The sequence below is a fragment of the Saccopteryx bilineata genome, chromosome 2 (assembly GCF_036850765.1).
Source record: "Saccopteryx bilineata isolate mSacBil1 chromosome 2, mSacBil1_pri_phased_curated, whole genome shotgun sequence".
NCBI classification, from domain to species: domain Eukaryota; kingdom Metazoa; phylum Chordata; class Mammalia; order Chiroptera; family Emballonuridae; genus Saccopteryx; species Saccopteryx bilineata.
Genome location: NC_089491.1, coordinates 175,789,847 through 175,814,155, shown reverse-complemented (window position 1 = coordinate 175,814,155; position 24,309 = coordinate 175,789,847). Strand labels below are relative to the sequence as shown.

Here is a 24,309-nt window from a genome sequence, read left to right as displayed (position 1 = left end):
AGTTACAGTTTAAAGACATGCTTACTTATAAGCCTCACAAAGACACTGCCTAAATCAAACTAAGCAACAGTCTATATTAGACCATATAGCACACAAAACATAATTAAAAAAACAAAACAAAACACAACTACTCAGAATATACTTATTCCCACATGGGCTAGACTATGCTAGTAAAATAGCAGTAACTGAAGACTGAAAAAAAAGAAGACCAAAATCAAACTTAGACCCTCTATACAGACTAAAATTATTTTATGTTCCCTATTTCTATAAGAAAAGCCTTTCCTAAAGGAAAAGTACACCAGCAAGGCCACAGGACACTTCATTTTAAACTGTCTCCATTTACTTGTTTCCAAATCAAGAAATGAATCCTGTGTCACTGGGCACAGCTTGTTTTCAAGCCCGGCTGGTTGTACCACCATAGGGGGGGGGGGGGAGCTCTCGGGAACACCATGTAACAGGAAGCCTCTTCTTGTTGCTCTCACAGACAGACTGCTAGGGGATGATGAGCAAATGGTTTATCCCTTTCTGTGTCCCAGTCATTTTTCAGTGAAACATAGTTTGCAAGGAGGAAAAAAAAAAAGCTCTGTTTATTCCCCCACTAACTGTAACACTGCAAGTTTTATTTGCTTTTTACTTTATTCTTAGTTCAGAAAGAGAACAAAAAAGCAGTGAAGTTAGTTAGCTACAGTACTCCATTGATGCATAAATATTAAAACCCCTAATGGCCCAGACACTAAATACTCAAAATTTGGGAGCTTGAATGACAAACTTGGTTTTGTTGGTTTTGTTTTTTATTTTTTATTTTTTTTACAGGGACAGAAAGAGAGTCAGAGAGAGGGATAGATAGGGACAGACAGGAACGAAGAGAGATGAGAAGCATCAATCATCAGTTTTTCATTGGGACACCTCAGTTGTTCATTGATTGCTTTCTCGTATGTGCCTTGACCGCGGGCCTTCAGCAGACTGAGTAAATAACCCCTTGCTCGAGCCAGCGATCTTGGGTCCAAGCTGGTGAGTTTTTTTTGTTGTTTTTTTTTTCTTGCTCAAGCCAGATAGATGAGCCCGCGCTCAAGCTGGCGACCTCGGGGTCTTGAACCTGGGTCCTCTGCATCCCAGTCCAATACTCTATCCACTGCGCTATCGCCTGGTCAGGTGAACTTGTATTTTTGAAAAACAAAATATATCTTTTGTATCCCTCTGTATTAATTCTCCTGAGTCAGCAATCACTACAATGGATCTATTGTTTTTGCTTGGCTTTTCCTTCACCAATTTTCAAACACTGATTAAAATTTTCTGGGTTCTAAGAACACCCCATAAATGTTTATGCCCCTCCTCCATCACTCTCCACTCATTCCTTCATCTTGGAAGGGATATCTATATTCAGATTATGTTTTCTTCCTGTTCTCTGGTCCAAAGTGTAGTATTCTTTTTTTCTTTTTTTTTTCTTTTTTGTGGCAGAGACAGAGAGAGTCAGAGAGAGGGACAGATAGGGATAGACAGGAACGGAGAGAGATGAGAAGCATCAATTCTTCAACGCGGTTCCTTATTGTTCATTGATTGATTTCTCATATGTGCCTTGACTGGGGGTCTACAGCAGCCAAGAGTACCCCTTGCTCGAGCCAGCGACCTTGGATCCAAGCTGGTGGGCTTTTGCTCAAACCCAATGAGCCTGCGCTCAAGCTGGCGACCTCAGGGTCTCGAACCTGGGTCCTCGGCATCCCAGTCCAATGCTCTATCCACTGCGCCACCGCCTGGTCAGGCCCAAAGTGTAGTATTCTAAGTCAACTAGCCCCAATTATTTCTAGTGTCATTGTGAATGGAGAAAAACCTAAGTTTAATTTTCAGGTTCTATGACCACATGCATGAAAAATCCTGGTTTCATAAAACCCATGAAAAAGCTGAGCACAAAAATTTCTCTCTAGGCCCTGGCCGGTTGGTTCAGTGGATAGAGCATAAGCCTGGCATGCAGACGTCCCAGGTTTTATACTCGGTCAGGGCACACATGAGAAGTAACCATCTGCTTCTCTTTTCCTCCCTCTTCCCCATTTTTCTCTCTTCCCCTCTCGCAGCCAGTGGCTTAATGGTTCAAGTGTCACCCTTGGGCACTGAGAAGATAGCTCAGCTGATCTGAGCATCGGCCCCAGACGGGGGGGGGGGGGGGGGGGGGGGGGGGGTTGACAAGTGGCTCGCAGTCCGTGTACATGCTGGAGCCTCTCTCTCTCTCTCTTTCTCTAACTCTCCTCCTCTCACTTAAAAAAAAAATCTCAGCCTGACCAGGCAGTGGCACAGTGGATAGAGCGTCAGACTGGGATGCGGAAGACCCAGGTTCGAGACCCCGAGGTCGCCAGTTTGAGAGCGGGCTCATCTGGTTTGAGTAAAGCTCACCAGCTTGGACCCAAGGTCACTGGCTCAAGCAAGGGGTCCCTCAGTCTGCTGAAGGCCCGCGGTCAAGGCACATATGAGAAAGCAATCAATGAATAACTAAGGTGTTGCAACGCACAACGAAAAACTGATAATTGATACTTCTCATCTCTGTCTCTGTAAAAAATAAAAAAAATAAAAATAAATTCTTTAAAAAAAATTAAATGATCAAGAGTTTTTCAGGAATGTTTTAATAAATGAATTTACAAACACATATATACACAGACAGACTTACATTAACTCTAAAACACAACTGTCCCAATCAACTGATCAAGTGACTATAAATTTTCCAGTGTCCCTGACCTATTCTCTCTAAGCAAACAATCCTAATTCCGGTTACCATTTTTGAGGGGGGTGGGGGGGAATCTCCATGATAGGACCTAATCGATCAGTAAATGAGTTGGAAGAAAAACCTTAGAATAGAAAATAGACCGAACTGGAAACACTAGGCGTGGGAAAACCGGGCAAAGGCCCTCTAAAGAGTAGTGTGGTGACCAGTGGACTCCCTAGAAACAGCAGCACTCTGGCTATCACAGTCAACGGACAAACAGATTCAGGGGACTTAAGAGATGACATTTTAGATGGCACTCCAATTTTGTTTCATTCTGTTTTGTCTAAACTATCAATAATCTGTATTAGGAAAGACCTGTTTCCCAACTGAATGTTCTAGTTTTCTCAAAACTTGATCATGGCTGCTGCAGGCAAATGTATTATGCCTTGTACAGGGTTCAAGTCATGAGATTGCTTCTGTCTCCATTTTAGCACAGATTATCCCCAGAGCAAGGTACTACCACTCTCCTTAAAGGTTTCTGTTTGGGAAGGGCTGATCATATAACACAAAAATGAAAAGAAGCTAGCCTCTTACCTTACAAACAAACTCTTCCATTCTTTCCATAGCATGATGGGCTTGTAAGAGAGGGGACATGCCCATGAACCCCTCCTCTTCTGGAAAAGCTTCATCATCACACTTGTGGGCCTCAGAGCTCTGTAAGGCGATCAGAGAAACAGTCAGGGGCAGAGACCAGGAGTCCATGAAACAATCAACACACTTTCCTTGAAGAATTATAAATGAAATTCTCTTAAGGTTAAAACAATGCCTCAAACACGTAACAATACAGGAAGTAAAACTTTATTATAAAATTATGAGTATTAAAAATGAAGAACAGTTACCCACATTTTCTCCAATAGACAAACCATAACAGCAGCATTCTTATGTTTGTTTCAGTAGCAAATTCCTGGAATAGCTTGAATGGTTTGTTTTCTGTTTTAAAGATTACATTCATAGCCTGATCTATGGAGGTGCAGTGCGATAAAGCATTGACCTGGAATGCTGAGGTCGCTGGTTCAAAACCCCAAGCTTGCCCAGTTAAGGCACATAACATGAAGCAATTACTACAAGGTGATGTTTCCTGCTCCTCCCACTCTCCCCATAAAAAAAAAAAATCAATATATAAAATATTTTTTAAAAAGATTTCAATTCATAGAATCCATAATACTATTAAATATATCAAGTTGAGGAATTACTGAGTTGAAATCTCCAAGAATATAAAACAAATAATTGTAATACAAAGCTTGAAAGACCTGCATAAAGATGATATTAGTGGCAGAACCAGGCTTACTACTTATGAACTTCCTGACTTCTGTCTAGTCTTTCCACATTCTTGAGGAAATGATCAGTTTGTCTAAGGAAATGAAGAAAGAAATGCCAATCTGGTCAGACCTTAAGGGATAAATCACTAAATTAAGATGTTTCCAGATCAAGCTTCATACTAGTTTAGACAGAATGATACTCGTGAGAAGGGCAATAGACTAGACAGAAGTCAGAAAGTTCATAAGTAGTAAGCCTGGTTCTGCCACTAATATCATCTTTATGCAGGTCTCTGAACCTTTCTGTGCCTCAACTTGCTCATTCTATCTAAAAGGGGTTTAAACTAAATAATCTCTACAGCAGGGGTCCCCAAACTTTTTACACAGGGGGCCAGTTCACTGTCCCTCAGACCATTGGAGGGCTCCCACATACAGTGCTCCTCTCACTGACCACCAATGAGAGAGTTGCCCCTTCTGGAAGTGCGGCGGGAGCTAGATAAATGGCCTTAGGGGGGCAAATTGCGGCCCGCGGGCCGTAGTTTGGGACGCCTGCTCTACAGTCTACTCAACTCTTTAAAATCTGTGTGTAACTCAATGACTAATGACATGACAGCACAACAGAACTGTAATTCCATATCTAACTAAGAGTCTGCTAGATAAATACTACTACTAAACATGACTACATCAAGAAGTGAACTGATCTTCACCACCAATTAGAAACAAATTGGTAAGGGTAATACCAATTACCCAAAACAGCGGTAATATAGGTAATCTACCACAACACCTGAATTTGCACATGTTTAAGAAGAAATTCCAAGATTTTGTTTTTCTACTCTTCACTTTCCAAGATAGTTAGAGGCAATCAAGCTGTATATGAGACATGTTGCACACCCAATTTCAGTTTTTCAAAAAGTATATTTTCCAAGAAAACTAGCTTAAACTTGTTGCTATACATTCTTACCAATAAAATACCCCACTTCTTTACTTATTTAGAACTTACCTATCAGTCTTTCAATGCCCCATCCATCATATTTCTTGTTTAAAACTCTTCCTTAACTACCTAGTTGTTCTCAACATTTTTATGGTTGCCACCTTCCCCTTACCCCAGCATTTTTAGACTACTTCTTCCTTGCCGGTGAAATTATAACAACACAGATATACTATATATCTGTTTATATGCTATGGCTCTTTTGGGGGCTACACCGTATTATTTAGGAGTTCTTCATTCTCCACAAACAAGACGTTTCACCAGAAAATGTATGCCCTACCTAACCCATAGTAACTGCCTCCCCTTCTGAACTCCTTTAACGCTTCACTTAAAATCTGTACTCTCACTGGACAACTGATATAATCTCTCATTACAGTTTATTTTACTGACTTATACTATTTGATTTAATGTGCAATAGAATTTTCTATTTTTTTGTATATCATCTCCTAAACTAGATTTTAAGTGTCTGTCTTCTTACCTGTGCCAGTCAGAACAGGAGTATTTTATATACTTACACAGTGGCTAAATTAATTAATGCTTTAAAAGACCTTTGGCTCTGGCCTGTTGGCTCAGTAGTAGAGTGTTGGCCCGGTGTGTGGATGTCCCAGGTTTGATTCCCAGTCAGGACACACAGGAGACGCGACCATCTGCTTCTCCACCCTTTCCCTCCCCTCTTCTCTCTCTCTCTCTCTACCCCTCCTACAGCCATGGCTCAATTGGTTCAAGTGAGCTGGCCTCCTAACATGGCTCCGTGGGCTCTGCCTCAAGTGCTAAAAAAAAATGGCCTGGTTGCTGAACAACAGAGCAATGTCCCAGAAGGGCAGAGCAGTGCCCTATAGAGGGCTTGCTAGGTAGATTCCACTCAGGGGGCATGCGGGAGTCTGTCTCTCTGCCTCCCACTTTAAAAATAAATAAATAAATAAAATCTTTAAAAAAAAAAAAGTAGGCCTGACCTGGCGGTGGCAAAGTGAATAGAGCATTGGACTGGGATGTGGAGAACCCAGGTTCAAAACCCTGAGGTCGCTGGCTTGAGTACAGGCTCACCAGCTAGAGTGCAGGATCATAGATATGACCCATGGTCACTGGTTTGAGCCCAAAGGTCGCTAGTTTGAGCAAAGGGTCTGCTGTAACCCCTAGGTCAAGGCACATATGAGAAAGCATTCAACGAATAACTATGAAGCTGCAACAAAAAATTGACACTTCTCATCTCTCTCCCTTCCTGTATGTCCCTATCTGTCCTTCCTGTAAAAAAATAAAATAGGCCCTGGCCGGTTGGCTCAGTGGTAGAGCGTCGGCCTGGCGTGCAGAAGTCCCAGGTTCAATTCCCGGCCAGGGCACACAGGAGAAGCGCCCATCTGCTTCTCTACCCCTCCCCCTCTCCTTCCTCTTTGTTTCTCTCTTCCCCTCCCGCAGCCGAGGCTCCACTGGAGCAAAGATGGCCCGGGCGCTGGGGATGGCTCCTTGGCCTCTGCCCCAGGTGCTAGAGTGGCTCTGGTCGCAGCAGAGTGAAGCCCGGAGGGGCAGAGCATCACCCCCTGGTGGGCAGAGCGTTGCCCCCCTGGTAGGCCTGCCAGGTGGATCCCGGTCGGGCGCATGCGGGAGTCTGTCTGACTGTCTCTCCCCATTTCCGGCTTCAGAAAAATACAGAAAAAATAATAATAAAAAAATAAAGTAGGGTATATAGTCAGAGTCAAACATCAGCCAGGGGTTTATCCATTTCAGCAAACTTTTATTTTAGGAAAAGATGGCTTGCCAATAGTGGTCCCTCATCTATCGCAGGGGTTAGGTCCCAGAACCCCCACGATAGGTGAAAATCCGTGAAGTAGCAACCTTATATTTATTTTATTATATATATATATATATATATATATATATATATATATATTTTTTTTTTTTTTTTTTTTTTTTTTTTTTTTCCCATTTTTCTGAAGCTGGAAACAGGGAGAGTCAGACAGACTCCCGCATGCGCCCAACCGGGATCCACCTGGCACGCCCACCATGGGGCGACGCTCTGCCCACCAGGGGGCGATGCTCTGCCCCTCCGGGCGTCGCCATGTTGCGACCAGAGCCACTCTAGCGCCTGAGGCAGAGGCCACAGAGCCATCCCCAGCGTCTGGGTCATCTTTGCTCCAATGGAGCCTCGGCTGCGGGAGGGAAAGAGAGAGACAGAGAGGAAGGCGCGGCGGAGGGGTGGAGAAGCAAATGGGCACTCCTCCTGTGTGCCCTGGCCGGGAATCGAACCCGGGTCCTCCGCACGCTAGGCCGACACTCTACCGCTGAGCCAACTGGCCAGGGCCTATTTATATATATTTTAAGGCTTTATAAACCCTCCCACACTCTTATAAACCTTTCCCACACTCTTTTCATATTGTTTCCAATTTTTTAGGCTAGAAAATGCTTAGTTTACCACAAAAATAATTAAAATAATAAATATATAAAAATACCTATATTCCACAAAATCCCACAATATAGCGGAAAATCTGTGATACAGTGAGACCACGAAAAATGAACCGTGATAACGCGAGGGACAACTGCACAGAAATTAAGTGAATCTGAAGCCAGGTAAACCCTAACTATTGATAAATTCTATGATTCTTAAAAGATCGGCCCTGGCCAGTTGGCTCAGTGGTAGAGCGTCGGCCTGGCGTACAGGAATCCCGGGTTTGATTCCCGGCCAGGGCACACAGGAGAAGCGCCCATCTGCTTCTCCACCCCTCCCCCTCTCCTTCCTCTCTGTCTCTCTCTTCCCCTCCCGTAGCCAAGGCTCCATTGGAGCAAAGTTGGCCCGGGCGCTGAGGATGGCTCCTTGGCCTCTGCCTCAGGCACTAGAACGGCTCTGGTCGCAACAGAGCAACACCCCAGATGGGCAGAGCATCGCCCCCTGGTGGGCACACTGGGTGGATCCCGGTCGGGCATCTGTCTGACTGCCTCCCCGTTTCTAACTTCAGAAAAATACAAAAAAAAAAAGAAAAATTACATGCAATCTCTCTTACAATACTGTACCTACACTGCAGGTCTGTTTTAAGGATCAAAGATGATGAAGATGATGATGATGATGATAAAAACTATCATAGGGCCTATGACTCAGTAAGCAATAATAATAATAAACTATCATAGGGCCTATGACTCAGGAAGCAATAAATAAATGATAGTCTTTATTACTATAACAATGGAGTAAGCACTGAGAATGTTCAAGTAGGTATCACAACCTAGTAAATAGGACATGTATGTAAGAGTGTAAAAGGTCTAATGCAAATGGAGAAACAGTTAACTGCAAACTGTTGAAAAATTTTCTAACATGACAGGGGAAAGGCATGACAGGTAAAGGAAATAACAAGTACCCAAAAACAGAAAGAAAAGGCATGACACAAATAATAATGGCTGCAGCAAAAAGTAAATGTTATGTGAAACTCCAAAAGGTACGTACGAAACAACCCAAATGTTGGTGCAGAGGGATAAACACCATGTGGCACATCTATACAACAGATTATGACTCAGTCAGACAAAGGAATAAAGTTCTGACACATGCTGCCACATGGATGAACCCTGGAGAACACAATGTTCAGTGAAATATGCCACACACTAAAGAGCAAATACTGTACTATTCTACTTATATGAAATATCAAAAAGGGGCAAATTCCTAGATAGAAAGTACATTAGAGGTTACCAAGGGCTGGGACAGAAGAAGGAAGAAACACAAGAGTTATTCCTTAATGGGTAGAGTTTCTGTTTGAAATGATGAAAAATTTTGGAAATAGTGGTAACAGTTATACAACATTGTGAATGTAATTAGTGCCACAGAACTGTACTCTTGAAAATGGTTAGAATGGCAAATTTTGTTACATATTTTACCACAAGTAAATAGTTCAAAAAGAAGGTAAAGAGGTCCATGGCAATATTAGTCATAATAGTAAAAAAACAAGAACAATCCAATTGTATATCAACAAGAACACAGATAAACAAGTGTGATGTATTTTTAAAAAATTTTTAAAGACTTTATTTATTCGTTGTAGAGAGAGGAAGTTGGGGGCAGGAAACATCAACTCCCATATGTGCCTTGACCAGGCAAGCTCAGGGTTTCAAACTGGCAATCTCAGCATTCCAGGTCAACGCTTCATCCACCGAGCCACCGCAGGTCAGGCCACTGGTTGATTCTTGTACGGTATATGCCATGACTGGAGATTGAAACTGCACCTTGATGGATATCAGGACAATACTCTAACCAACTGAGACACAGACCAGGGCAAAGATGGTTATATTTCAAAACACAATGATACCTGACTCCAACAATCTGTCCAAAGTGCAACCTAAAATGACAGTCCTCTGGACATTCTATCTTTCGAAAGACCATAGAGATAAAGATAAAAGGCCTGTAAGATCAGCCTAATACAAAATAATTCATGAATCTAATGGATGTGTACCTGTTTTAGTCCAACTCAGTTCAAAGAGTAATTTTCAACTGGTGTGCGACAAGAATTTTTAAAACATGCAATACCTGACTTATTTAATCAAGGGTATTTACCCTTTCCCTTAGATTGTCAAATAAAAAAAATGACAACAGCCAGTGCAACAGCCATCTGGTGTGTAAATGAATCAAAATTACATCTATTTTTTTTTAGATCAGCAAAAAATATATTTTTTTGGTGTGCTGCCAAATTTTAGTAATTAATGTGTGCCATGAAATGAAAAAGGTTGAAAATTGCTGCAAGAGTAATTGTTTAACAAATATTAAAAGGATTTTTTTAAAAAGATGGGTAAAATATAGTCTCTGTTTTGCATGGGCTTACACTCTAATAAGGAACTAAACTGACCTCATAAATGACTATAACAGAAATAAGGTATGGTTGGTTTAAAGAGCGGGAGATTGAAGAAGGTTGCACGAGGAATAGAATTTTGGAAAGATGAAGTAAATGATACCATTCAAGAGTGAAAAGGAAAAGCAAACGTACCATTTTGAAGAAAAAAGACTCATTTAGTTCAGGATGCATTTAGGGATAAATTATATATTGAAATACTGGTTGAAGTCAGTAAACAAGTGCCACAGAGATCCACAATCATAATACCATCCACAATTAGAAGATTAAGGTAAAGGGAATGGTGAAATACCCAGGACCTGGAACAGTAAATCTTTAATTAAAATGTGTTTGCCTTTAGCCCTGGCTGGATAGCTCAACTGGTTAGGAGCAGTGACCCAAAGTGCCGAGGTAGCCAGTTCAATTCCCCAGTCAGGGCACATACAGGAACAGATCGATGTTCCTGTCTCTTTCTCTCTCTCCCTTCCTCTCTCTTTAGAATTAATAAACATTAAAAAAATATTTTTTAATGTGTCTGCCTTTATAGATGTCATTGAGAACTGAGACCGTCTACATTCATATAAGAATCTAAAGCCCTTATATCAACATGACTTTATCATTTGTTCCAGGAAATTTTTGCCCAGGAAGATAAAAATACAAACCAGTAAATAACTTCATTATTTGCTTTAGGAGCACCCCAAAAATTCTTTTAGCTAAACAACAGACTGCTCAGCTAACTGCTTAGTACAATAAATTGCTCAGCTAGGCAAGCCTACTTGCTTATCAAACAAATATCTGCTCATCAAGACTTGCTCAACTCACCCTAAACAACTTATCACAAGCCTTGAACAGTGCCAGTATGTTCTGTGTACTGAAAGGCCTGTCCTGTCTCTGAGGATTAAAAAAAATATTTTGGGGGGAGTTGCTTAATCCTTTCACCTTTTTCACAGACAACAGTATGGTGATTACCAGAAGGATAGGGGGGCCAGGGGAGTTAGAAGAGGGTAAAGGAAAATTAAGTGATGGAAGGAGATTTGATTTGGGGTGGCAAACACAAAATAAAATATATAGATGATGTATTATAGAACTGTAAACCTGAAACCTATACAATTTTATTAACCAATGTCACCACAATAAATTCAATAAAGAAAAGAAAAAAGACCAGCCTTAAACCACTAGAACCCAGATCCCCAAACCCTATAAATTTCCATCCAGGACTTCTCCTTTCTAAAACACTACTAGAACTCTTCAGGGCAATGTTCACTCTCACTGCAGTAAATATAAACTTGGCTTAGTTTGAGCACTAGGTTATTTTGATGGTCTTTTTGGAAAGCTGATAGGCTAAATCAAGTCTTAAACTTAGAATTCTGAAATGTGTAGTAAAGGTATTTAGCAAGCTGATATAACAAACACAAACATAAGGGTTAGTGGAAATTAAGATGTCTACAAAAAATAACTGAGAGCATAAGCATTGATCAATGTAGTATCATCCAATAGAATAAATACAGTATCTAGTCTATATTAACATTCATTTTGGCCTTCCTAGAAATATATATACTTTTAGACTATAGACTACAGGAGGTCCTCGAATGAGGTGTCACAGAAACATAGCTTTTGTTTATATCAATTAGCCTATGGTAAAATTAATTTTATTATACATCATTTCATCACAGAATCAATAACGTTGAGGACTTGTAGTTTTATCTCTACAAAAACTTGATGTAAAAGACCTTTAAAATCATCCAATTAAAAAAAATTATTCATTTTAGAGAGGAGGGGGGGGAGAGAAAAGAGAGAGAGAGAGAAGGGGGGAGGAGCAAGAAGCATCAACTCCCATTATGTGCCTTGACCCGATAAGCCCAGGATTTTGAACGGGCGACCTCAGCGTTCCACATCAATGCTTTATCCACTGTTTCACCACGGGTCAGGCTCATCCATTATTCTCACATAGCAACTCTCTAATCTTAACTGAATTTCCTAAGTAGATTTTCTTAATAAAAGAAAATGAGGTGATTGGCAGACAGTAGTCTATTTATAAGTTAGCTCTCTTATGAACTAATATACAGTGTCATTCCTATGTGTTAAAATAAATCAGTCAATAGAATTATTCCTAGGTTGAATGAATAAAAGTTGGCTCCTAATCCCATTTATGAAGAATCTGGAGCAGAGAAAAAATAGGACAACCATAAAAGTTGCTTTCTTCATTCAACTTAATACCCTAAAAACTCAGAGATGTGAAATAAAGCCATAAAACTGATGGCAAGCTGTTTTTTGTTTTCAAGTGAGAGGAAAGAAGACAGACCAACTCCTGCATGGCCCCAATCAAGATCCACTTGGCAACCCCCATCTGGGCTGAAGCTCAAATTAACCGAGCTATTCTCAGTGACCAAGGCTGACACTTGAACCAATCAAGCCACTGGCTGTGAGAGAGGAAGAGAGAGAGAAGGGGGAGAGAAAGGGGAAAAGAAACAGATGGTTACTTTTCATGTGTGCCCTAACTAGGGATCAAAACCTGGAATATCCGCATGGTGGGCTGACACTATCCACTAACCAAACTGGCCAGGGCCAGGGAAAGCTGTTTCGAAATGCCTCTTTTATGTCTGAAGAAGGTTACAAACGCTTAACTTCTAAACTTCAAATTTAGAAGCAATGGCCTATTAATTTCAATACACATCACATATTTCAAAAAAAGTTTGGCTGATAGAAAATAAATACCAGATCAGGAATCTAGAGATCTGGATTTTAGGCCCCAACTGTCTGGACTTCCTTGTTATCAATCCCTCCACTCCTTTGCAGCCTGATACTTCATTCTGCAGGTTAAGACATCTGTATATACCAACATATTCTCAACATATGTTAGCTATTATTACCACTACTCCACTGTTCTTATTTCTGAGTCTTCACATATGCTACTTCCTTTCACTTGGCTAACTCAATACTCAAGTTTTGCCTCCCAGATTCCCACCTGCAGGGAAAGTTGTTCCTATAGTACCCTGTGCATACAGTCACACATACCACAAATGTACTGACTTGTCTATCTCTCCAACTAGATTGTAAATTACTTAAGGGCAGAAAAACATGTCTTATCTTTGTATTCCCAGAGTGCCAATATCCAGTAAAGAAACTAAAACCATCTGCAGAAAGAATAAATGTATGTGTACATCTACTACACTTAAATAACTCCTATTCCTTCCACTCTGACATTCTAGAAACCAAGTAAGTGTGGGTACTTGAAATAAAGTTGATACTATTTAACAGAAATTAGGAGTTCAGAAGGAAAAGCTTGTAGGAGAGGGGCAGGCTAAATTAGTTCAATTTAAAACAATTAAAGGTCCAATTAAGAGGATAGTACTAAGATGACAGAATTAGAAAAGATAGTTTAAGTCAGGGGTCGGGAACCTATGGCTCGTGAGCCAGATGTGGCTCTTTTGATGGCTGCATCTGGCTCGCAAATCTTTAATAAAAAATATAAATAATAACGTTAAACATATAAAACATTCTCATGTATTACAATCCATTCATTTCCTACCGCTCATGTTCATGGTTGTGGGTGGCTGGAGCCAATCACAGCTGTCCTCCAAGACAACACCAAATTTTTATTGGATAATGCGTAATGTACATGGGTTGTTGTATGGCTCTCACGGAATTACATTTTAAAATATGTGTCGTTCATGGCTCTCTCAGCCAAAAAGTTTCCCGACCCCTGGTTTAAGTCCAGGGTAGTTGAGATATATGAATTAAGTTCAGGATGTGTTTATCAGGATTTACTGCAATTACATCAGTTGAGTACTACGACCTAAGAATTACAGGTGAATTAGTATTTATTATGCACTAACATGTCAGACACGATACTAAGTACTTTTACAATTAAAAAATCCAAATCCTGCCTGACCAGGCGGTGGCGCAGTGGATAAAGTGTAGAACGGGGATGCGGAGGACCCAGGTTCAAGACCCTGAGGTCGCCAGCTTGAGTGTGGCGCTCATCAGGCTTGAGCAAAAAGTTCACCAGCTTGGACCCAAGGTCACTGGCTCGAGCAAGGGGTTACTCGATCTGCTGAAGGCCCGTGGTCAAGGAACATATGAGAAAGCAATCAATGAACAACCAAGGTTTCGCAACGAAAAACTGATGATTGATTGATGCTTCTCATCTTTCTCTGTTCCTGTCTGTCTGTCCCTATCTATCCCTCTCTGTCCCTGTAAAAAATAAAATAAAATAAAAATCCAAATCCTTACCACAACCTCTGAGATGAATATTTTTTTCCCATTGATTTTTGAGAGAGAGAAAGGGGTGGGCAGGAAGAGAGAGAAGCATCAACTTGTTCCACTTAGTAGTGCACCCACTCATAGCTTTTAATACATGCCCTCACCAGGGCTCAAACCAGTGACCCCAGGATCAAACCAGCACTCTGGGACAATGCTCTATCCACTGCGCCACCAGCCAGGGCTGAGATGAGTATTTCTATCCCTTTTATAATATGAAAATTCAAGTCAAGTATGGTAAATGAAGAAATGGAAGTTAAAGGACATTACACAGCTCTAGGTAGTTCCTTGATTCCCAACCTAATCACATTATGTTACATGTAGGCACTACTACTTTCCAAATACATGTAGGTGCTATACTTACTGATTTACAAAATACAAATTAACTTTAAGTAACTAAATTCATGATCAATTTCTATCATGTGTTTTTTTCAAACTAATATTAAAAATAGGACTATTATGTAGGGCAGGGGTAGTCAACCTTTTTATACCTACCGCCCACTTTTTTATCTCTGTTAGTAGTAAAATTTTCTAACCACCCACCGGTTCCACAGTAATGGTGATTTATAAAAAGTAGGGAAGTAACTTTACTTTATAAAATTTATAAAGCAGAGTTATAGCAAGTTAAAGCAAAACAACTTACTATAGTTAAATCTATCTTTTTATTTATACTTTGGTTGCTCCACTACCGCCCACCATGAAAGCCTAAACGCCCACTAGTGGGTGGTAGGGACCAGGTTGACTACCACTGATGTAGGGGGTCTGTTAAATGTTTCTGACATTTAAAGGAGTCATTTCCTGGCCCAGCAATTCTACTCCTAGGTAGATGGCTAACAGAAATGCATCTACTGTTTACGAGAAGACAAGAGAATATTCACAGAGACACTATTTAAAATAGCCCTATACTGGAAACAACTCAGATAGCCTTCAACAATAGAAAGAATAAAACAGGATATAGTCACACAAAGAAATACTATAAAGCAATGAAAATGAACAATCTACAACTACACTAACTAAATACAGATGAATTTCACAAACATGATGCTGAATGCAAAAAGTCAGATGCAAGAGTATAACTTGAATGGTTCCAGTGTTACAAAGTATAAAGATAGGCAAAACTAATCTATGCCACCAAAAGTCAGGATGATCGGAAGGAGACTTGACTTGGGGTGGTGAACACACAATACAACATACAAATGATGTATTACAGAATTGTACACCAGAAACCTATTTTATTAACCAATGTCACCCCAATAAATTCAATAAAAAAATTTTTTTAGAAGTTGGGCCAACAGGCCTGACCTGTAGTGGTGCAGTGGATAAAACATCAATCTGGAATGCTGAGGTCACCAGTTCAACACCCTGGGCTTGCCCAGTCAAGGCACATATAAGAACTACTATGAATTTATGCTTTCCTGCTCCTCTGCCTACTTTTTTTTCTCTCTCTCTGCTCTCTAAAAATCAATAAGTAAAATTTATTAAAGCCCTGGTTGGTGGCTCAGTGAATAGAGAGTTGTCTTGGCATATAGATGTCCCAGATTCAATTTCTGGTCAGGGCACACAGGAGAAGTGACCATCTGCTTTTCCCCTCTCCACCACCTCCCTTTCCTACAGCCAGAGGCTCAACTGGTCCAAGTGTGACCCGAGGTGCAGAGGATAGCTCTGTTGGAGCGCATCAGCCTCAGGTACTAAAAATAGCTCAGCTGATTCAAGGACTGGCCCCAGATGGGGTTGCCAGGTGGATGCCAACCAGGGCACATGCGGGAATCTGTCTCACTATCTCCCCTCCTCTCACCTTAAAAAAAAAAGAAAAAAGAAAAAACACTAGTTAAAAAAAGTTGGAATAATGGTTACTTACCTTTGAGGGAGAACAGGCAGCAGCGGGGTGTAGTAAAAGGGGACCTCTGGAAGCACTGGTTATACAGGTGTGTGCGATTATCACACTATCCACTTATGACATATGCACTTTCTGCATGCCTATTATACTTTAATAAGGGTTTTGTTGTTTTTCCTTTTAAAGATCCTCCCACGCACAAAAAAATTGGTAAATAATGACGTAGAAGAGCTCAGGAATTCAAACCAGTTTCTCTGAACCCTGCTCCCTGTTTCTTTTATCAACCTGCTTCCTTTGAGGTTATGTACTAGTAGTGCACAGTAATAGTTTCCTTAAGTTAAACATGATAAAAAGTAGCCATTAAATAACACTGCTTAAAGAAAAGACAACTAATTGGACTGATCTATAAAAAAATTATGATGATCCTTATTCATCTTTATCCTTTAAAAAAAGTGTTAAAACGAAAGCGAGGAACCACAGAATTTTTATTCCCTTTTTTTCCAAGTGAGAGGAGGGGAGACAGAAAGACTCCCACATGCTCTCCAACCAGGATCCACCTGGCAACCCCTGTCTGAGGCTGGTGCTCTGCCCATCTGGGCATTGCCATGCCTGCATTGAGCTATTTTTAGTGCCTGAGGCAGAGGCTCCATAGAGCCATTCTCAGTACCCAGGGCCAATGCGCTGGAACCAATCAAGCCATGGTTGCAGGAAGGGGAAAGAGAGGGAGAGATAAAGGGGAGGGTCGGAAGGGGAGGAGAAGCAGATGGATTCTCTTGTGTGCCCTAACCAGGAATCATACCCAGGACTTCCACACACTGGGTTGATGCTCTATCACTGAGCCAACTGCCAGGGCCCACAGAAATTTGAGGCTGAGAAAACCTTAGGTATCATCTAGTTCCATAACTTCATTTCAATATAATGAAAATGAGAGCCCAGGAAATTGAGAAAGTTGGTTCAAGTCACACAGCTGGTTGGTAGGGCCACGGCTAAAACTCAAATTCAATCATTCATTCATTTCTTTACTTAAATATATATTGAGCAAATACAATATTCTCAGACTATTCTAGAGCCTGGGATAGACATTATGTCCAGGTGAATGGAGAAATATAATAACCAAGTCAATTTTTTAGAAGAGATATTGCAAAGTTTAAAGAACAATTAAGAAATTTAGCCTGACCAGGCGGTGGCACAGTGGATAGAGCGTTGGACTGAGATGCAGAGGACCCAGGTTCGAGACCCCGAGGTCACCAGATTGAGTGCAGGCTCATCTGGTTTAAGCTTAAAAAGCCCACCAGCTTGAACCCAAGGTTGCTGGCTCCAGCAAGGGGTTACTTGGTCTGCTGAAGGCCCGCGGTCAAGGCACATATGAAAAAGCAATTAATGAACAACTAAGGTGTTGCAACGCGCAATGAAAAACTAATGATTGATGCTTCTCATCTCTCTCCATTCCTGTCTGTCCCTGTCTATCCCCCTCTCTCTCTCTGGAAAAAAAAAAGAAAGAAATTTAAAAAACAGTAATCTGCCCTGGTCGGGTTGCTCAACTGGCTGCAGTATTGTCCCTACATTCCAGCGTTATGGGTTTGATCCCCAGTTGGAGCACATGCAGGAATCAACCAATAAATGCATAAATAAGTGGAACAAACAACAAAATGATGTTTCTCTCTTTCTCTCTGTCTTTTTATCCCTCCCTAAAAAATAATACATAACAATTTTTTTAAAAAAGCAATCTGCCTGACCAGTGGTGGCACAGTGACAGTGCATCAACCCGGGAAACTGAGGGCCCCGGATTGAAACCCCAAGGTCACCCTGCCAGACAAGGTACATACTCTTCCTATATTACTATTTTTCCTTTACAGACAAGAACACACTTAGCTCTCTGGGCCTACTGTTACTCTGATGGAAATTCCACCAGTCTGGAACCTACATATATGTATCATGAAAAGGAGAAGACTATGATCATTGGCTCTCAACTTTTAAGTTTGCCCCAGAATCAGGTAGAACAGCTTATAAAATATACAGATACTTAATTCGAGACTTTAATATTTAAGTATTTGATTTTCACTTTAGTACTTTCTTTACAAAAATAACTTTTGCTTCATGAGGAATCAAAGTGTTAAACCTCTCCATCACCTCAAATAATAGACTTCTAAAAGGAAAACTGAATGTAACTGTGCACAGATAATTTCACTTAATACTACCTCAGAATCAATTCCACAATTAAAATAAATCACTATCACCTACCACAGGTTCTCTTGTTCAGGATTCTTGACTATCTGTGGAAAAAATGTCCCTTAAATTGTATGAAAGGCGGCCCTGGCCGGTTGGCTCAGCGGTAGAGCGTCGGCCTAGCGTGCGGAGGACCCGGGTTCGATTTCCGGCCAGGGCACACAGGAGAAGCGTCCATTTGCTTCTCCACCACTCCGCCGCGCTTTCCTCTCTGTCTCTCTCTTCCCCTCCCGCAGCCAAGGCTCCATTGGAGCAAAGATGGCCCGGGTGCTGGGATGGCTCTGTGGCCTCGGCCTCAGGCGCTAGAGTGGCTCTGGTCGCAATATGGCGACGCCCAGGATGGGCAGAGCATCGCCCCCTGGTGGGCAGAGCGTAGCCCCTGGTGGGCGTGCCGGGTGGATCCCGGTCGGGCGCATGCGGGAGTCTGTCTGACTGTCTCTCCCTGTTTCCAGCTTCAGAAAAATGAAAAAAAAAAAAAAAAAAAAAAAAAATTGTATGAAAGGCAAATAACTGATAAAAATTGTCAAATCCCACTTCTGACAATGAACCAAAGAAAAAAAAAATCCAGACCCCAGGAAGAGAAAAAAAAAATGATCCTCCAACAAGAGTCCTGGTGTATAACATAAATTCATGAGAGCTTCAAACTTGGACTTGGGGAACATGTTAAGGACACTACTCATTTATGGATTCTTGCTGTATTGGCCAAGAGTTTGCTTAAAGGCATTTAATCACTGTAAAAAAAATAGAGGACTAGATGAAGAAGATGGGGCACATATACACCATGGTATATTATTCAGCTAGGAGAAATGGTGACATTGGATCACTTATAGCGGAATGGTGGAGTCTTGGTAGCATTGTGCGGAGTGAAATAAGCGAATCAGAAAAAAACAGGAACTGCAGGATTCCATACATTAGTGGGACATAAAAGCGAGACTGAGAGGCATGAACAGGAGTGTGGTGGCTAAGGGGGGTGGGGGGAGGGAAGGAGGGAGAGGGGGAGGGGAGGGGGAGGGGTACAGAGAGAACTGGATGGAGGGTGGCAGAGGACGATCTCTCTTTGGGTGATGGGTATGCAACATAACTAAATGACAAGATAACCTGGAAATGTTTTCTTTGAATGTATGTACCCTGATTTATTGATGTCACCCCATTAAAATAAAAATTTATTTATATATATAAAAAAAAAAACAATAAAATTTTCCAAATATGAAAAAAAAAAAAAAAATTCATGAGAGCTTCAGTTTCATCATCTACAAAACAGAGATACTGCTAATGCCTATTCCATGTTGACGATGGGAGTTAACAGCCAACAGGTAAGAGGTTTCTTTCTTTTTTTTTTTTCTTTTTCTTTTTTTTTACAGAGACAGAGAGTCAGAGAGAGGGATAGACAGGGACGGACAGACAGACAGGAACGGAGAGACATGAGAAGCATCAATCATTAGATTTTCGTTGCAACACCTTAGTTGTTCATTGATTGCTTTCTCATATGTGGACTTGACCATGGGCCTTCAGCAGACCAAGTAACCCCGTTGCTCAAGCCAGCGACCTTGGGTCTAAGCTGGTGAGCTTTGCTCAAACCAGATGAGCCCGTGCTCAAGCTGGTGACCTCGTGGTCTCGAACCTGGGTCCTCCGCATCCCAGTCCAACGCTCTATCCACTGCACCACTGCTTGGTTAGGTGGTAAGAAGTTTCTTTGGGGGAATAAAAAAATGTTCTAGGCCCTGGCCGGCTGGCTCAGTGGTAAAGCGTCAGCCTGGCGTGCAGAAATCTTGGGTTCGATTCCCGACCAGGGCACACAGGAGAAGCGCCCATCTGCTTCTCCACCCTCCCCCTCTCCTTCCTCTCTGTCTCTCTCTTCCCCTCCTGCAGCTGAGGCTCCATTGGAGCAAAGATGGCCCAGGCGCTGGGGATGGCTCCTTGGCCTCTGCCCCAGGCGCTAGAGTGGCTCTGGTCGCAACAGAGCGACGCCCCGGAGGGGCAGAGCATCGCCCGCTGGTGGGCAGAGCGTCGCCCCCTGGTGGGCGTGCCGGGTGGATCCCGGTCGGGTGCATGCGGGAGTCTGTCTGACTGTCTCTCCCCGTTTCCAGCTTCAGAAAAAATACAAAAAAAAAAAAGCTCTAAAATTAGATTGTAGTGATGGCTGCACAAGTCTATGAACATACTAAAACCATGAATTGTATACTTTAAAAAACAGGTGAATTTTATATGTAAATTATCTCAATTTCTTTAAGAGTCAACTGTGACTAAATGTGACATTTTCCTTTAACAAATAACAAATCTAATTTCCAAATATTCCTCAGAGGACATAGAGATTTGTCTTTTTGTAAAGCATGTTCCTGAGACGTTTTTAATGCATTAACTGTTTTAAATAAAATAGGACTGATTATTTTAGGCACTCATTTTTAATCAACAGTGAGCATCTTCATCACTTGTAAAGCTTTTTAAAAATGCACAGATTCAGGACCCAAAAATTCTATTTCAGTAGGTCTGGAATAAAATCCTTGCATTTGTATATTTTCCTTAAAGGGCTATATGTAATCAGATAGATAAGAACTCCTAATAGACTTAAAGGATCCTGCTGGTAAATGCTATACAAAGACTTTCTGTAATGCATATAACTACCTTTAAACCTTAATTTTGGCCCTAGCCAGTTTGCTCCATGGTAGAGTGTCGGCCTGGCATGTGGATGTCCCTGGTTCGATTCCCAGTAAGGGCACACAGCCCCCCTTCTATCTCTCTCTGTCTCTCCCCCCCCCTTCCCTCCCTCCCACAGCCATGGCTCAACTGGTTTGAGCGAGATGGTCTTAGGAACCGAGGATGGCTCCATGACCTCGGCCTCAGGTGCTAAAAAAAATGACTAAGCAATGGAGCAACAGCCCCAGATGGGCACAGCATTATCTCCTAGTGGGCCTGCTGGGTGGACCCCGGTTGGGGTGCATGTAGGAATCTGTCTCTCTGCCTCCATTCCTCTCACTATAAAAAGAAAAAAGGAAAAAAAACCTTACGTTTATAAATTCAGATTTTCACTTACCTTGTTTGTAATTTTCACAAAAAACCCCACCCCTGTTACTATCCCATTATGCTTTTATCCTATGCACAACTGGCATTTAATGCCACTAGAGGGCCTAAAAGAATATAAGCCTATGGAATCTAATTAATTTTCACATCTTAAAAACAGGAAAACAAATACTCAAAGAAAGTGTTGCAAAATCATTAAAAATATGAAGAACTGCATCACGTACATTAGGTTTATTTACTTTCAAAATAAACAGAAAATCCATTAAAAGGTTAGAATGAATCTAAGTAAAATTAACCTGGCTTAACAGAAAGTAAGGTGTGCAACAACAATCCCATCAAATAAACAAGGACCAACTAACTGTGGAAGCTACCCTCTGGGCTCAATATTAATACTCAGGGGCAGGGTCTGGAATTGATAAACATGCCAATCTGGTGCCAGCTGTCACAAAGGCAGCTTTGTTCAGCAGAAAGAGCAGTCAGAAGATAGCACTTGCTCTTTTTGCCATGTGACTCTGGGAAAATTAAACTTTCTAAATCTTACTTTCATTCACTTTCAAAAAGAGATCATATCTGTTCTTCCTATTTCAGAGTGCAGTTTTGAGAAGCAAATAAAATAATGTCTATGAAAATGCTACATACAAACATAAGGCATTATTTACAATGATTTAGAAGGATACACTGTACTTGTTAATAGTTCAGATAGTTCCAATTCAAAACGGAAATTATAAGAAATGAATCCTTTCTATAAACAAACAAAAAAATCAGTATATGGAATTCTTCAAGTCACTTGAAGATATTAAGTCACTAGTGTGACTTTTAGTCTCAAATTTGCATCGTTTTCTGTAACTCTATCTTACTTCGTTTTTAACTCCCAAGATTATTCTACACCAGGGGTTAGTCAACCTTTTTATACCTACCGTCCACTTTTGTATCTCTGTTAGTAGTAAAATTTTCTAACCGTCCACTGATTCCACAGTAATGGGGATTTATAAAGTAGGGAAGTAACTTTACTTTATAAAATTTATAAAGCAGAGTTACAGCAAGTTAAAGCATATAGTAATAATTACTTACCAAGTACTTTATGTCGGATTTTCGCTAAGTTTGGCAGAATAAATCTTTATAAAACAACTTACTATAGTTAAATCTATCTTTTTATTTATACTTTGGTTGCTCTGCTACTGCACACCAAGAAAGCTGGAACGCCCAGTAGTGGGCAGTAGGGACCAGGTTGACTACTACTGTTCTACACTAATAATCCTGAAATTAGCAGCAAGGGATTGTACTGTCTATAGATTAAATATAGAGAAGTTGCAAAGAATGGAGAGGAAAGGTCAAGGAAGGACCAGACCAAAAGAAAAGATTTCAATGCTTGAATAATCCCTTAAGTTTTCCACCGAAACGAAGGATCAAGGAAGGACCAGACCAGCCTGACCAGGCGGTGGCACAGTGGATAGAGTGTCTGACTGGGATGAGGAGGACCCAGGTTCGAGATCCCGAGGTCGCCAGCTTTAGCGCGGGCTCATCTGGTTTGAGCAAAGCTCATCAGCTTGGACCCAAGGTCACTGGCTGGAGCAAGGGGTTACTTGGTCCGCTGTAGTCCCATGGTCAAACACATATGAGAAAGCAATGAACAACTAAGGTGCCCAAACAAAGAACTGATGCTTGATGCTTCTCATCTCTCTTTGTCCCTGTTTGTTTGCTGTCTGTCCCTATTTATCCCTCTCTCTGTCTCTGTAAAAAAAAAAAAAAAAAAAAAAAAAAAAGGACCAGACCAAAAGAAAAGATTGCACTGCTTGAATAATCCACTAAGTTTTCACCGAAACCACCTCCCAAGTAGGTAGTACAGGCAGATGTGCCGGTCTCTTCATAAACCACTTTTTCTTTTTTAGCAAAGAACTTCCACTCCAAAGGGAAACCATATACTGTACAAAGGAGAATTTTCATCAGGAACAAAAACAATTTTGTCATTGGTAAATTGAGGTAGGTGAACAAGATGTTTTCAGAGAGGCTTTTCAGCTCTAACACTCTATGGATCAGGTCCTCTCCTTGATTTCTCACAGAAAATCTGTTAAAACAGATGTGAAGAAAGAAATGGTTTTTTCGTTCAGGCCGTTGGCTTCCGGGTTAGCTCTAAGATGAAAGGAAGATCAAATGCAGGTTTCCAGGGGAATATGAGTTCATTTCATATTAGGATGAAAAAAACCGTATTTACTTGATTATTTGTTAGTGAAAACAAAAAAGCATATATATCTAGAAGACACTATCATGTGAAGATGGCAAACAAGCACAGAACAAGAAATAAATAAGCAATTACTGTGGCTAACACAAAAGACAATGGGGGGCAGATTCTGAACTCTAAAAATATTTACTATCTCATGGCTAAAATGGAGTAACTAATATTGCAAACAGAACTTTGTTGCCATTTTTTAATCTCAGTCAGGGAAGAATAAGATTAAATTTTGGTAAGCTAAAATTCCTTCAAGCTTTAAAATTCTTTAGAGTCAATAAGCACAGGGCAGTTTTAAATACAGTTCAGAAACAGTGGTACATTAAAATCATAGTAATACAGTTACTGTCTACTCATTCTATAGACAACTAAAGAATCTCAAATCTCACATTCCAAAATAGAATTCTTGATTCCCACCACCACTCCTTTAGACCTACCCCTCATTCTTGCTTTACCTATCTCAGTTTTAGCTCAATTAAAATATCCAGCAATCATCCTTGAGCCCTCTCTTTTCCTCACTCTCCACATCTAAACCACCAGGAAGCCCTACTGGCTTGACTTCCAAAATACCCATAATCTATCCATTTCTCTCCATTTTTGCTGCTACTACCACTCTGTTTCAAACCATCATCATCTCTCACCTAGAAAATTCTAACAGGCTTCTTTCTTCCTTTCTGTCTTTTCACATTCCCTTCTCCACATCCAGAATGATCTTTTCAAAATCACCAATATCTCCCTACTGTTTAAATATCCCAAAGGCTGCTCACTGCTCACTTTTCAGTGGACTTAATTAAAATATAATAAAAATTCTTTCTGTACACCTGTATGATTTTGTCCCTGCCTGGCCCACTAATCTCATCTCATATCATTCTTCACTATTGTTACTTGTGCTCTGATGGCATTCACCTTCTTTCAGTCCTTAAAAAAAAACTGGAAGGAGAGAAGAGGAGAAAAA

General features: G+C 40.9%; 1 protein-coding gene across 1 annotated transcript in view; it reads right to left on the bottom strand.

Annotated features, from left to right (window-relative positions):
• ADIPOR2 (adiponectin receptor 2) overlaps nt 1-24,309 on the bottom strand; it is an 89,104-nt gene that overhangs the window by 18,192 nt on the left and 46,603 nt on the right. Inside the window, exon 3 of the mRNA XM_066258710.1 lies at nt 3,287-3,406. Coding sequence (XP_066114807.1) covers nt 3,287-3,406 — 120 coding nt within the window. The remainder of the gene's footprint in view (nt 1-3,286; nt 3,407-24,309) is intronic.